General features: G+C 38.1%; 1 protein-coding gene across 4 annotated transcripts in view; it reads right to left on the bottom strand.

Annotated features, from left to right (window-relative positions):
• trip10a (thyroid hormone receptor interactor 10a) overlaps positions 1 to 17081 on the bottom strand; it is a 73726-nt gene that overhangs the window by 21767 nt on the left and 34878 nt on the right. For 3 of the 4 annotated variants that reach the window (NM_001007403.1, XM_087242630.1, XM_087242629.1), the window contains 6 exon segments: positions 5894 to 6082; positions 6399 to 6545; positions 6670 to 6798; positions 6951 to 7055; positions 12362 to 12424; positions 15266 to 15413. In NM_001007403.1, coding sequence (NP_001007404.1) covers positions 5894 to 6082; positions 6399 to 6545; positions 6670 to 6798; positions 6951 to 7055; positions 12362 to 12424; positions 15266 to 15413 — 781 coding nt within the window. 4 annotated transcript variants of the gene reach the window in all.

Here is a 17081-nt window from a genome sequence, read left to right on the forward strand (position 1 = left end):
CATATTTTGTTTTGGTAAAATAAGCATAATCTAGATGCATTTGCCTTTCATATAAGCCACTTCTGATACCAAATGATCAACTAGAAGTCAAATTTTTATTTGTTGTTACTAAAACTCGGATAGGCATCAAGACTTTTGTCAGGTAGTGTAGATAAATGTGAGGATGCTTTTCATCCTGACTAAACAAACACATCAAAAAATAAAAGCTTGATTTTGGAACTGATTGGATTACCTTTTTACAGTGGAAGTGCCTCTGTAATAAAAAAAGTAATCTAGATGGGCATCTCATCAACTGGAATAACACAAACAACCCTGATACATTAACAAACAAAATTAAATGCGAAAATTGTCAAGCAATCTGCCACAAGTTCTTTGGCTAAATGGATGACAGATTGGTGCTAAAAACAACAGTCCCCTTCAATTTGGTTTCAGCTTCTAAACACTTATGCTGCGTTCACAACAGACACATCAAGCGTAAGCGATTTTCATGCTAAGTCAATGCAAAGACACGAATAGACATTCTGCGACACGATTCTTGTGAATGAAGGAGCCAGGATGAGCGTTTTGAGAATTTAACGTGTGTACCGTACGTTTCGCATGATCGAGTTGGAAAATCTGAACTTCAGTTGACATTTGCCCATGTTAAGCGATCATGAGCTTGGTCTTGTAGAGGAGTGATTATGACATAGTTGTTGATGTCCCAAGGGGAAATCCTCTAGCCGGACAACAGTCCAACGGCAGTCTGAAGCACAGCTAAAAGATTCCATCATCCAGGTATAGTTTCTGAAGGAGTTGATGAACTCACAATGCCTGGTGCACCTCTGAAAGAATGTAGTGGACTCGGACACAGCGCCGAGCAATTCTATGCTTTTTTTCAGCCTTCCTAAAGCACACCTACTATCTCAATAAAATCCACGTTAGCCAATTAGCAACGAAGCTAGAGTCGCCATGCCTATGACGTAAACTCGTTTCTATTGTGAAGTGAATTTGACGCGCAAGTAGAGAATTTGAAGTGTGAAGTGAGTAAACGAAAAATGTTCATGCGTCTATTTATGATTTGTTCGCGTGTGCCGCATCTAGTGTGAACACAACATAACACTGCGACTGTCCCGGCCTGAAGAAAAACATGCACAGCCAGCAAAAACAAGAAGCAAAAATGAATGAATAAAGATATCTCGGATCTAAACTACTAGCCAAGCAGATTTGATCGCAACATTTGCAAAAAAAAAAAAAAAAAAACATTTTAAAAAAATGCAACAATTGCTAATTGGCCAGGCAAAGAAAGAAATGTAAACATTAAACAGGGGAAGACTAGACAGACAGTGAAGCTGGCAAGCCCAGACAAGCTTGCATAGGAAATGCTGAAGGTCATGTGTAGAAAGCCAAGTGTTGAAGAAGCAGAAAATATGATTATTGGAAAATCAGGAACAAGGAAATGACGTTATTAAAATAAAGATGGAGTGTTCCTAGAAAACACTTATAAGACCTATAGGCCTCTGGGAAAGAGAAAGACCTATTAAGTCATCACATGACTGGAGAGAAGAGAATGTTTTAGTAATGCTTTGCCTCCAACCCTCATTTTAAGAGGGTTTTTTCCTCCTTAACAACTTAACCAGATGCAACAGAGCATCTTTCCTGATGGCACACACTGCACAAAGGTGTCATTGTGATAGGACTGACAGCGTATAATAGCAGTAGTGTGTGTGTGTTAAGGCCCATGGCAGAAGAAGCAGTGTCCCACAGAAAAGCACAGACGCAGCAGAATGAACACAGAGTCACACGCTGAGCTAAACAACTGAGACGGGCTTTTTTAATCCACACTCACAGCCAGCCAAACAGCCATGCAAAGGGGGCGCATTGGAATACCACAAAGACCTGTGATGGGTACGCCAGAAAAGTTGAGAGTTTGGGTAAGAAAGGATGAAGGTAGATTTCAACATCATGCATCTTTCAGCTATGGAGAGGAGACGAAGGGTGCAAGAGACCACAGCTTCCGATCAAATACCTTCTCTAGGCTGACTTTTTTCACCACTGTGTCTACGCCACAAATCACCTCAAGCCAACCATTTGTTCCTGTACTACTATGACTGCCCTATGTCATCTTTCAAGCAGGAGTGTCCAATTCTGCTCCTGGAAGGCTTGTAGAGATTACTTCCATCCTTACTTAAACTTGAACCAATTATTCAAGAGCTTCAGGATTACTAGAACCTGTTCCAGACAAGTGTTGAGCAAAACTTGTTATGATGGTCCTTCTGGAGCAGGATTGGACACTCATTGAGGAACAAAAAACATAGATCCCTGCTGGAAAATCGTACGAAAATACCCTAAACCAATAGTCTCAAACTCAATTCCTGGAAGGCCGCAACTCTGCACAGTGTAGCACCAACTCACATCTACTTAATGGACTCCAGTACGGGGGTCACCAATCTCGTTCCTGGAGGTCCGGTGCCCTGCGGGGTTTAGCTACAACTTGCCTCAACACACCTGTCTGGGTGTTTCAAGTATACCTAGTAAAACCTTGATTAGCTTGTTCAGGTGTGTTTGATTAGGGTTGGAGCTAAAGTCTGCAGGACACCGGACCTCCAGGAACAAGTTTGATGATCCCTGCTTTAGTAGTTTTAAACACCTTGATTAGTTAAATCAACTGTGTTTGATTAGAGTTGGAGCAAAACTGTGCAGAGCTGCAGCCCTCCAGGAATCGAGTTTAGACTTATGCTCTAAACTCTAAGATTATGGCCCACTGAGAGTAGGATTGGACACCCTGGTTTTGAAGGTTAATCAGATTGACTATTAGCAGTTGGGACAGACGTTTACCTACAGTACGTAGATTTGTTAGGCCAGCATGAACAATCTAGTGCAATCTTTTTTACCAACCTTTCACAAACCTTTGACGAATGTCAATGTGGCCTTTGGTTCAGTTATTGACACATTCCACTGAGTGCTATGGTTCGGTACAGTACAGTATGCATTTATTTCTGCTTTCATTTTCAAAAGGTACCAAAAGAGTGAACTGTACCATTACCACATTTTTGCAGCCCTTTTCAAGGGGTACCTAGCACGACAATATGATACCAAAAGAGTGAAGCAAGGCTCAATTTACCTACCACCAGGTCCAACAAGACAGAAAGCCCCACTTTTAAATTCACCACAAAACAAAACCTTAATAATGTAAATTACATTGTTTGTTGTCTTCTTGTGACAAAACCACATGGCAGAAAGCAAAACTGTGATCTGCTTTATGTCCTCCATTGTTGTTTACGAGGCTGTTCATATGTTGCATTAAAAAAAAACGTGTGGAAAGTGCGACTCTTACCAATTCCTGTCTATATGTGTGTGTTTGCTGCACATCTATTTATTTATTCATTCATTTCCTTTTTGGCTTAGTCCCTTCATTAATCTGGGGTCGCCACAGCGCAATGAACCACCAACTTATCCAGCATGTGTTTTTCGCAGCGGATGCCCTTCCAGCCACAACCCATCACTGGGAAACACACACACTCCTTCACACACTACGGTAAATTTTTGCATAACTAATTCGCCTGTACCACATGTCTTTGGACTTGTGGGGGAAACTGGAGCACCCGGAAGAAACACAAACACTGGGAGAACATGCAAACTCCACACAGAAATGCCAACTGACCCAGCTGAGGCTCGAACCAGCGACCTTCTTGCTGTGAGGCGAACATGCTACACACAGCGCCACCGCTGCACATCTACATTTGAAATAATGGACTTAAGTTTTCAACAGATGCAGTTGACAGTGAACAGTCCAAATGGGCTTTCTTCTTCAAATGAGATTAATGTTGTCACAACTTTCTGGCATACACCACACCTTCCATAAAGGTAATGTTGGCACTAGAAACACAAGTCTGATCAGGATGACTCATTTGAATCGTACTGTATTGTACTGAACCGTACCACTCAGTGGAAATGAGGCACTTAGATCATTTACTCCATTTTATTCAAGCACAGGTTACCTCCAACCTAAATTAACCACATGTAAACCAGTTTATTAAGCTTTTCAGTAAAACTACAAAGCTTCCAGTCAGGTGTGTTGAAGCTAAATCTCTCTAAAATTAGGGCTCCCCAGCAGCAGGAATGGACACCCCTAGTTAAAATTACTAATGAATCCTAGGTGCTGGGGCCAAAGATCACCTGGTTACAACTTTTAGACTAAGTTAGACAACATGGTGTGACTGGTGGAGTTGTTTAAAGGGCCATTCAGATATCGCTTCTAGGTTGATAGTTGCTTAGCAATGACAGACGCCACAAAAGCGCAAGCTCAGAAGAGCAATAGAATTGGTGAAGGATGTGACTCACATTTTCCACATAGTAATATGTAAATGGCTTTTAACAGTGCGGTCACACCGAAGGTAGTAAGAGTGTTAAAGTTCGATTTGGCCTCACTGACGACAACGATATCTGCCTTCCCAGCTCCGCCGACGAAAGCGTCAAAATTCGCTACATTGATCTCGTATTTAATGGGGCCGTTGTAGCATATCAGCAAATCAGTTACGTTCCTGCATAAAAAACTAGCTTTCTAGGTTGCACACTTTTTATTACATTCATTTAACTTTGAAAGATTTAGTTGCATGTGGTGTGGCAATCTATTATATGTCCATATATATGAAATATTCTAAAGCAGCAATAGTGTTTTGTACTGTCTGTATAGTTAGCATGAGATTCCCTTTTTTTTTTTTTTTTTTTAAATGCTTATAGAAAATTAATGCACATCAACTTGACAGTAACTTTTTTTTATATATATGTTACAGTAAGAAAACATCGTAAATAATCGTAAAACGAGTGACCATAATAATCAAACCATTGAGAACAACTGAGGTCGGAACCAAAGTTCACAGAACTGTGTTCTTTAGAATTCTCTCAAGTGAAAGAATCGGTACATTCCGATTGCTAGGGTTGGGTCGACAGACGATGCCGGTAGACATCACAATGAAAAGCAGGCATCGTCGATCCTCCGCCCCGCCCCAGTCGCAAACCCGTTTGAAAAACATACCTAAGTGTGTATGCCCGTTTACACTAATTCGTCTTATTTTTCATGCCATTTTAGAAAGAAAATGATCCACATCCACACTGTTTTACCTAGCATTTCCACACACTGCCACACACACTGTCATGGGCTCGTCTGAGCATCAGAGAGCAGTGCATGTCGGACAGTATACCGCTTGATGGCCTCTCACTGTAGTTGTTAAACATGATACAGCATTTTATTAATCTTGTCTCTAACTAACGACTCTTTGTTCTTTTGAATCTATCAGGTAACTAGTCACAGCGTCAATCTTTCACTTTCACACTTGTATTAGTAATTTTAGTGAAACCCTCAGATACTGTTAGTTGGTTCCTGTTGTTTTAGTACCTTTTTTTACAGACCAAGTTTGTAGACGCCATTATGACACAGATCACTCTGCCTATTCATGCCAGAGTCCCGTGAAAAAAATTATTGACAAGTGGTCATTTGTGTGTAATTTATCTTTAATTATTTATGATTTGGTTATGAGTAAATCAAAACCCATGCAAGTCAAGTAGTTAAAATGGTAGGCTACACATAATTAATTCATTATGAGCTGATTGATTATTCATAAATAATTAATTCACGTCCGCCTATGACGACGATGCCATCGCCCATCCCATGCCAAATTGGTCGACAAATCGCCCATCCCATGCCAAATCTCCTCGCCGCCTATCATAACTAGCTCCTATTAAAAAAATTTTGACTTTCGGCTACTTTGGCATTCTCGCCACTTTCGGTGTGAACACACAGTAACAAAGCTTTGGCCACCTGTGAATGGTATTTCCAGCAGGGTAAAACTTGAAACTTCCCATCTTCATAAATACACCAGAAGGAACCCTGCAATCATGAAGCAATGAACCCTACCTTGCTCTTTTTATTGAACAACCGGAATGTTTTATTCTTGTTCTTGCCCAACAGCTCTAAGGGTCCTTTCGGAGTGCCCAGACTGCTGTCTGATGAGGCCCGGTTGATGCCCTGACTGTAGTCCTCAAAGTCCAGATCTCCCGGTCTCTCAAAACCAGACTTATGTTGCTCTATAAGAACCATAGAGTCCTGAATAACATTAAAAAAAAGTGTTAAAGATTGTCGGATTCTGTTTGAAGGGGGTTCAAATACTCTCTGAAAGCCTTGGGTGTCAATCCTGCTCCAGAAGGCCCACTGTCCTGCTGAGTTTAGCTCCAATCTGCCCAAGCACATTTGCCAGGTTGTAATTCTAGTAATCCTCAAGACCTTCATTCGCTTGTTCAGGTCTGTTTAATTAGGACTGGAGGTGAACTCTGCAGGTTGGTGAACTACCAGGAAAAGGATTGGACGCCACTGATTTAACAAGAGCCAAAATTGGAAGTGCTTTTCTTAAAAAAAGACTCACATTCCTCGCGTTGACATTCGTGCCAGCTCTGGTCATGCCCTCTAAGCATTTCCCGATGATGGGCATGACGTGACGCTCCGTTTCGGCAAACAGGATGTAGCCCTGTGCCATCTTCTTAATACGCCGTTCATCCATGTCCTGCAACTTCTGTCATGAACAAACATACATGTAGGTTTCAGATTCACTCTGCATTCTGCAAGATGGTTCCCACAGCAATCCGATAGGAGAAGATGCGTCTCAACATGTTAGGACCGAAGCAAGATTTTCTTACATTGAAAATCTGGGGCATGTCCGTGAAGTAGAACTGACTTTGCTCTTTGTTGTACTTCTGAAGTTGTGCAGCATAGTCGTTTTTACAATCCTCTGCTATGTGTGTTCGCAAATGCGCCTGCTGTTTGGCCTGTGGTTACATGCAGACATAAAGGGCAAAATTGAAATAAGACACCCGTACATAAAGAGGAACAAGGAAACAACAATAGCATTTGGATATGATGGAAATGAGACGGCAGCTGTGCGTGACACCTGCAAAACCTTTTGGTGAAACGTTAATACCTTTTCCACATCGGCTTTGGTGGCATTGAGATCCTGATCGGTTTTGTCCGCATACTGAGCAGCCTTTTCTGCTTCTCTCCACTCCCTCTCAAATCGCTTTTTACTCTGCAAGTATAATAACATCCAGCACATAAATCAGAGAAATACTCCTGTTGGTTATTTACACAACGCTCACATTTGCAGCAATTAAGGGGATCATTTAACCACAAATTAAGATTGCCATTGTTTACTTTCATGTTGTTCCAAATCCATTGTTCTTATTCTCATTGTTCCTCAGACAAATAAATAACTCAAGGCTATTACACATAAATGAAGCATGGCAATTTGGCATCACTGAATTCAAACCTGCCATGCTTTTCAATGTGCCATGTTTTTATACATATTTAAAGACCCCATGAGGAAGCTTATGTGCACTTTATCTTGAAGCTGAGGTTTGCGTGAATGTGACATTAAACCAAACTTCATTACTTACAAGGATCTGAATATGTATGTTTAACTCATCATTCCCTATATAGTGCACCATTGATAAGATGCTCTTAAAGGGGTAGTTTACCCCAAACTGGAAGTTATGTCATAATTTACCTCTACTTGTTCCAAACCTGTTTAAGCTTTATTTATTTATTTTTTGTTTTCCCTAGTATAGATGTCAATGGTTACAGGATTTCAGCATTCTTCAAAAAAAATCTTATTTTGTGTTCAAAAAATAAAGATGTCATTTGGTCATTTGTACAGGACACCTAATAAGATAATGACGTTCAAAAGTATGGTGTCAAAAGAGTATTATTGGTAACCAAGAAAAACTATTAATAATAATAATTGTAAATTGTATTAAAAATAATAAATTTGGTCGGCGCCAATAGCCTAGTGGTTAAGAATGGACATATGGCACCATGGTGCTCACGGCGACGCGAGTTTGATTCCCATCTCGAGGTCCTGTGCTGATCTATCCCCTCTCTCTGCTCCCAAAGCTTTCCTGTCTTTCCTCCACTGTCCTATCTAATAAAGGTGAAAAACCCTAAAAATAGTTAAAAATAAAAATAATAATAAATTTGAATGCATAATAAATAAAAAAACTGTGTCATTGTTTTCAACCAACATATTATAATCTTATTAAATATCACAAGTCAAATAGAATGTATGTGGAAGAGATCTAAATTTGCATTTCCACCATATACCAAGTGCTTAATTTGTGAATTGCAAGGTTGCGAAACAGATCAGGGTAACGAATCCCGCATGTTACCTGAGGATGTCGAGGTGTTGTGCATGAAAGTGGAGAAAGAGAGAGGGATGGGGCGGTTGCGGGGAGTCGCGGAAGAAAGTGAAAAAGAAGAGCGGACGGGGGAAGAGGGTGGTTAAGGAGGGGGGTCAGTAAAATGAGGTGCCGGATCAGATTTCAGAGGTGCCGGATCCGAATCCGTGAAAATCCCAGCAGATCAGCAGTTTCTGAAATACTTAGACCAGCCCGTTTGGCACCAACAACCATGCTAAGTTTTAAGTCACTTAAATCAGCTTTCTTCCCCATTTCGATGCTCGGTTTGAACTGCAGAAGATCATCTTGACCATGTCTACATGCCTAAATGCATGGAGTTGCTGCAATATGACTAGCTGATTAGAAATTTGGGTTAATGAGCAGTTGGACAGGTGTACCTAATAAAGTGGCCGGGGAGTGTATGTACACAGTAGTAAGACTCATAAGACTTTAGTTCATTCATTGAACACAGAACATGAGAAGTTTAAACAGTGAGAATGAAATCTGAAAAGCTTCTGTCCTGCTTTTGATAGCTTACACAACTTTCACTTCAACAACTGCAAGATCAACAATTTCCTCACTTGCAAAACGTTCACAAGACTTCCACGATGCATGTGGTTTTGCATGATATAACTAATACACGAATAAATGTATTTTTTGAGCGATGCTAATGTAATATTGGTTCTGGTTCAAAAAGGCAGGGATGTACAAGTTCATGCCAAATGTCTTCAGACAGACATGATTGTAATTGTCATGTGGTTTTCTTCTTCCCACACTAAAAGTCATATTTTAAGAATATCTGCTCTTGTAAGAACATGTTTAGCACGTGTTGTTTTGGATTGTTGAATGTAGATGTTATTTCTCATTACTTCATATAATAAAGGCTGAATCGCTGGAATATCATAGATGATAGGAAGGAGAAAATGAAGGAGAAAACAAACAATTAGCTTTATTTTGATGGTCCCTTTAACACATTTTGTTGAATTTAAGTTACATTGCATCTACATGACAACTAATTCTCAATAAGGTAAAAGTACATTTTTAGGTTAAAGTTAGGGTAAGGGTTAGTGCAAGTTGACATGTACTTGCAAAGTTTCCTACTGTATAGTCAGTTAAATGTCTGTTGAAGAAGCAGTATCAGCAGTTACTAATGGTACAGTACCTTACGTTACGGGTCGGTACGGGTCACCTTTATCAGGCTTGCATTTCCACTGTCAAAAGGGTACCAATGGTACCTTTTCGATGAGCTTGATGTATGACAAAGTTTTAAACGATGTCATTCTCACTCAAGGAAGTGTCAAAGTAAAGATCTAGGGATCGTTCACATATCATATGAGAGGCATTTCTCACAAAACAGACACTTACAGTCTCCAATATCAATACCAATTACAGTAAAACTACACACAACATACATTTAGTCCCTATTTGAGTTCAAAAACAACACGAAACATATAGTCTACAGTCAGTGCAAACCTCTCATATTTTTAATATTCAGCAGCACATGTAAGCTCTGTTAGAGAGTCATTCTAAGTTCATAATAGTCCAAAAGGTGATGATAATAGTTAAACATGACAGTTCATGCTTCAGGTTACTGAAAGAATCATTTGCTCCTTTTTTTAGGCTTTACTCTCGCGTCCGTTTCTGAAAGGATCGAGTGTCAGAAGCAATTCAATAAACCACTTTATTATCATGAACGCAAAAAAAAATGTGTTATTTTAAATAGAGATGCACGGTGAGCTCTTTGGGGAAAGTGAAACTGCTTGCCCTTTTAGACGGGTGTGTAAAACAACAACCGGACACAGCAGATTTTGTTCATCTTGGCTCTGTGGCTGTTCTTCAAGACAACCACGAGGTTTGTTTGAGCTCAGGTCGACCACGGCTTGTTATTTTATGTCTATATTTTAACGCTGTAATGTCTCAGCTGTATTTTTAAAAATAGCGGTTTCCTTGTTTTCATTTCCTGCTTGTCTCTGTAAACCAATATCACATAGTTGCGCATCTTGCTCCACCTTTTGATACCTTTTTGTCGTGCTATGTAACCTTTGCTAAGCATACCCAAAAACTGGTACATTACGGTTCGCTTTTTGGTACCCTTTGACAGTGAACACGGCCATAAAAGCATACTGAACTGTACCATACCGTACCACTAGGCCATAGGCAGACAGTGCAATACTAAACAAAATGTGCAATAGGGACCATCAAAACATAGTTACCAAAAAAAAATCTCAGATTTCATTACAAATAACTTCAATTGTTAAAGGTGTCAAGTTGTCAAACAACTTGTTCTAAAGTAAACTCCATTTAACTTTAATATTTAACTAAACTTTATGAAGAGTTCAGATGCAAAAGCCGCTAAAGGGCATTTCCGCCAAAAAATAAGATAATGACACCGAGTAAATGCTTTAGGCACGTAGTACATGATCAACAAATAGTTTTGTTTGAAATCATCTAAATCCCAGCATCAGCGCATTCAGAAATAACAGTTTGTTTGCAAAAGCCGATAAACGCCATTTGCGTTTGACAGCAAAAGCCGCTACATCCCGAAAACCAATCAGAAGGAGCGAATTAAATCATTTATTTTCAATTTAGCGGCAAGCCGATACACCGGCTTTATAAGACTGTTTTATTCCGCTTTTGTTTTAGATTTTAAAAAACAGAGCTTGATGAACTGGATGAGCCTGTCCAACGGTCAGTGAATGGCAAATAAAAACGTCACAATGCACAATGCACAGATATTGGTGTTTCACAATGTTGTACACAACATTACTTGAAGCTAACAAGCTTGTTTACATTGCTCTACTTACATTTAATCCTAATCCCAAATATCAGAAATGACAACAGATTGTTTTATTGTTATTGATTAATGACAGATTTCATTTATTCATTTACTTCTTAGTCCCTAGTTTATCAGGGGTTACCACAGTGAAATGAACCGCCGCTTACTTGACAGATTTATTTTCAATTTCAGGTGGTTTGTATATGCGTTTTATTTTTGGTAAAATAATCTCTAATTGTGGTAACGCAGTGGCACAGTAGGAAGTGCTGTCGCCTCACAGAAAGAAGGCCGCTGGTTTGAGCCTCGGCTGGGTCAGTTGGCATTTCTGTGTGGAGTTTGCATGTTCTCCCTGCGTTCGCGTGGGTTTCCTCCGGGTGCTCCGGTTTCCCCCACAGTCCAAAGACATTTGGTAAAAGGGAATTGAGAAGGCCAAATTGTCCATAGTGTATGAGTATGAATGAGTGTGTGTGGATGTGTCCCAGAGATGGGCTGGAAGGGCATCCGCTGCATAGAAACGTGCTGGATAAGTTTGCGGTTCATTCCGCTGTGGCGACCCCGGATTAATAAAGGGATGAAAAAGGGAATGAATGAATGAATGAATGAATGAATGAATGAATGAATCTCTAATTGCATCTTTGGTTTTTAACTAAGTGCAATGTCGTGTCCCAGTAGGTGGATTTGGAGGTTTTTGTAAAACAAAGCATATGTGGATTTAGCTGGTTGATGCAAAAGAAAATTTACCTTGTTAAAAACCAAAGAACTGTCTAAAGTGACATTTAAAAAAAAAAAAGTAATTTTATTTACCAGCTAATAACCTTATTATTACATATTAAATGAAATTTTTAAACCGAATCAGAGGAGTATGATAGAAAATGCTCATTTACAAGAGAAGAGGTCTGATGGATTTAGAGGGTTTTGCATCTGAACTCTTCATACATTATATTTTACTTGATTATTTTATAAAATGTTTTAGATATTTGGACTAAAAACAATTCAAAAACATAAGAAAAAACTTTTTTTCTTGTAGGGTTTGCCCCTAAAAAAAATTTCTCTGTGCATATCCCTGGTCTCAACTGCTCACTTGAGACCAAATAACATTTAAAAAAAAAAAACGTGTTCACACCAGGTGAAAACAGGGTCTACGAGTATCTGTGTCTCTGTTTATACTCCTGACCCTCACCTGACCAACCACAATGGCCACCGAAACGATTAGCAAACAATGGCTTTCAATGCCCCACTCTGAGCAGAGACAATCCAGACAAAAGAGCACACGGTCAGCACTTACGCCACAAAGACACTTGACACACAGGGATGTAAACCCATCTGATCAGGCTGTTCAAAGAGACAACAGCGTCTCCTTCACAACCGTCACAGACAGAAACTTACATTGTCGAGCTGCTTGTACATGGCCTCCAGAGACTGCTGGGATTTCTTGGCCTCTGACAGATGCTGCAAATTGTAGAAAGAGAGATTGGAAACATGGTTAGTATGTTTTGGGCTTTCTAACACGGCAAACACAACTAGGATGACAATATCTAAATGTGTTTAAAGATAGGACATTTACTTTTCTATAATAGTACACCTCTCTAAGGTTACGTTTACACTAATGTGCTTTCGTTTTAAAATGAATACGTTTTGCAACAGTTACGCTATCCATCCACACTACGCCAGAGTTTTCAAGCGCCGAAAATGGATAGTTTTAGAAATGCTAAAGAGGCCGTATTCACACTAAAACACTGCTGCTCCGGGTCAGTGTGGATAGGGAAAAACAGAGACATCTGAAAACGTAGGCGTAGCCACATTTACTTATCTGATTGGGGCTTTTCTTTCAATATTAAGTAGCCTACACACAGACAGTCTTGCATTCTCCCCTTGTAAGTTCAGATTTTGCAAGTTTGATATGGAAAACAAACTCTAAAGGACCCGTCGGATAAATCTTCAATGGGAACAGTGTACTTGATAACCTCATTCCATCATCCTTGCGACGCTGTTTCACTTTCTTAACAATAAAATGAAAACATCATACTGCCTATTTTTATTTTGATATTAACAGCTTAACAGACACCAAAAATGTTGAGGCGTCGTGTAGCTGCATATTTATACGAGAGTCATCTTTACTGTATGCATATTTATAACAAAACAGAGCCTATAACATCATTGCCTCCTTTCGTTTTCATTGAAAACAAAACATAGCCTCTCTTTTGCTGAATATCAGTTGTAATATTCAATAATGGCCATTATAAAAGTATAACGTACAATATGTTTACACATTATAGAAAACAAAAGCAAGCAATCAGTCAAATGTGCAGAATCTGTGTATATGGTTAAATAAATTAATATATTAACTTATCTTTGTGCTTAGCCAAAACTCCTTACCTGAGAACAAGTAATAGACTCAAGAGACCAAAGTCGGGGAATATGTCACTAGATATAGACAACAAGATGAATTAAATATTAAGTTTAACAAATATAATGAGATTAGATCCAGCGGTAGATCTTTGATGAACAGTCCGACATGCACAACTCTGATATGGGTAAGTGCTCAAAGCACGCTGCAGTGCATGCCAGAGTGTGTGTGTGGTCACGTGATGTCCGTTTTCAGCGGTGTATTGTAGATGCAGAGTTGTTCAGAAATGCTGGGTGAAACGCTAGTATGGACACGTATCGTTTTCATTCTAAAACGCTGTTTTTAAATTAAAACGTATTAGTGTGAATGAGGAATAAATTTAAGCAAATTTACCTAATAAACAATGTTCCCTCTAAGCTGTGTGAAGAAATAAAATACTGTGTCGAGGACAGACATAAAAAGCCATTTGCCTATTCTTTACTAAATTAGAAATTGCAGCACTCTGGTCATTTGCTATTAGATCTTTTATAGCCCTTGTGCACTGTTCAAATTTACTACACTTTTGTTATGTTCGTGATGAAAACATCCACTGAATTAAACTGCTGTAAAAACGCATCAGATAAATATTTTTTTCAGATTTTTTATAACAGATTGAACATTTCTGTAATCATAGTATTGCTGTGTGTTATTTGTTTAACCGTTAAAGATGACATGCTGACTGACTGACTGGGCTGTGCGATGCGTGAGGCCAGCAAACACCACGTAACTTTCAATTAAGATGAACAGTTTCCATAATTATACTTTACAGATAAAGGTCTGTGGTTCTGCATACAAAATTGTACACAATGTATATTGTGTATATTTATACATACATTTATATGTAAATATATGTTTATATATATATATATATATATATATATATATATATATATATATATATATATATATATATATATATATATATATATATATATGTGTGTGTGTCTGTGTATATATATATATATATATCAGCATGTCATCTTTAACGGTTACATATACACGTGTGTGTGTGTGTGTGTGTGTGTGTGTGTATATATATATATATATATATATATATATATATATATATATATATATATATATATATATATATATATGTATGTATATATATATATTTATATGTATATGTGTATATATATATATATATATATATATATGTGTGTGTGTGTGTGTGTATATATATATATATATATATATATATATATATATATATATATATATATATATATATATATATATATATATATATATATATATATATATAACACTTAATTTCCTTTATTATATACAGCAGTGGTTCATGAGTTTTTAAGTTTTAAATATAGCATTTCTATCACAGGAAATGTCATTATTACAATACTCAATAACAATATTGCACATACTGTAATATTTTTTACTCATGTAGCAAAAATGTCTACCCAATAAACAAAAGTTTTACCCATCTAGAAAAAAAACATTGGAAAAATGGCCATTAATCTTCAATATATGGCTATAGCAAAAACTCAATGGGTTAGGTTTGATACTGAAGAGTTAAGCACATAAACAAATGATTAACCTAAAGTATGAGCAACGGAAATATCAATGTTTGCCTTAGGATGTGCTAGCAATAAAACAGCGTCCCATAAATACCAAGTGACAAACAAGAGAAGACAGCTGAGGTTATGCAGCAAACCTCCACTGTTCTTTATGAAGATCAAGAAAGCATTCCTCTACCAGTGCGGCACCAATCAAAAGAAAAAACGAGACTTCCACCCGGACAAGTACAGAGCGTGACATGTTTTCTACCGCCTCTCCTTCATACCCACAATCCCCTTCTCTACGTCCTTCCCGGCCCTCTGTCCCACAGCATGCTTTATTTTAAGCCTGGCCCAGTTTCTCCGTCTGCCTCTGTCGTTCTCTCTCACCATCTTGCGCTCCTGTTTGAGCTCCTGCAGGTACTTGTTGAGCTCGACGCAGATATTTATCATCATGTTCTCGGCGATCAGCTCTCTCTGGCCCGCGTAATCGTTCATCTCGTTCAGGATGTCCAGAAAGGCCTGGTGATTGGAGAATCTAAAAGACAGCGATATGATGTTTTAATAATGCGTGATGACTGCAGGTTTAAAAAATCATCTCAGAGTTTCACTTATGAAAGCTTGATTAAAAAATTAAGCAAAAAGAAAAAACTCAATATATATTAAAACTCCTACTCAAAGTTGAATGCGTCAGCCAAAATATTCGTACAGAACTAAAAAAAAGGAATATTCATTAATAAGATTTAGAGACATTTATATACTACCTGACCAAAGTCTTGTCACCTATCCAAGTTTTAGGAACAACAAATAATAACTTAACTTCTAGTTGATCATTTGATATCAGAAGTGAAAGGCAAAAGCTTCTAGATTCCGCTTATTTTACCAAAATAAAATGTGATCATGCCTTGATTTTTAATTACTTGATTAGGAAAGTAAGGTCTGACTTTGCTTAGACAAAAGTCTTGTCACTTAACAGAAATAATGTACAGTATAGAATATAAAGTCATGGAGCAGTGGAGAAAGAATTAATATTGTGTATGACTCCCATGAGCTTGGAGGACTGCATCCATACATCTCTGCAATGACTCAAATATCTCAAGTCATCTGGATTGGCAAAGAAAGCGTCCTTTCAGGACCCCCAGAGTTCATCAAAATACTTTGGATTCATTTTCAATGGCTTCTCCTTCATCTTACCCCAGGCATACTCAATAATGTTCATCTCAGGTGACTGGGCTGGCCAATCCTGGAACGCCTTGACCTTTTCTGATTTCAGGAACTTTGATATGGAGCCTGAAGTATGAGAAGGAGCGCTATCCTGCTAAAGAATTTGCCCTCTCCTGTGGTTTGTAATGTAATGGGCAGCGCAAATGTCTTGATACCTCGGGCTGTTGATGTTGCCATCCACTCTGCAGATCTCTTACACACCCCCATACTGAATGTAACCCCAAACCATGATTTTTCCTTCACCAAACTTGACTGAAAAGCGCAATTTTGACCATATTTGGAATACTCATGAACATTAATGAGCCTGCTCACATATTGACACACAGCTGTGTACTCTATAATACACACGGGAAAGATGATCATACTTCATTTGTTAAAAAATAATTAAATATATAAAATTTGTATTACATTTATACATGTTACATTTATAATTGTATAATTGTATAATTATGTATAATTGTAAATATATATTACATGTATAATTGTAATGTATAAAACTCCTTTGTGTCTTTTTGTTTAAGATAATCACAGTAAGCTGAATCAATAGATAAATGTGCACTAAACACTTAAACTCAGCTGTTTACATGCTTGTTGCCTGATTACAAACATACAAATTTCACAAAACACGTTAAACTAACAGAAGATACATTTAAACATTTATATCCAAACACACTAATAATCTCATTAAACTGTATTTTACGATCTTTTTAGCTGTGAACTGATAACACACAAAATAATTAACTCTTCCTGCATCTTCAGTTTACATCTTCCGAGTCCCACATACATTAGCTGTGTCTCATTTTAGGGGATGCGTCCTCTGAAGGATGCAGTATTCAAATGTGAGTTCTTTGAAGTCCACACAGGCCGAACCGAGCGTTTTGAAATGAGACAATCTAGCCTACAGACGTTGGATCTCGTCACCAGGCAACTGTAAAAGCTGCTGTATGTAATGCCTTTTTTTCTTGTTATTTTAAAACTTATT

The sequence above is a fragment of the Danio rerio genome, chromosome 3, assembly GCF_052040795.2.
Source record: "Danio rerio strain M-AB ecotype USA chromosome 3, GRCz13ab, whole genome shotgun sequence".
NCBI lineage: Eukaryota > Metazoa > Chordata > Actinopteri > Cypriniformes > Danionidae > Danio > Danio rerio.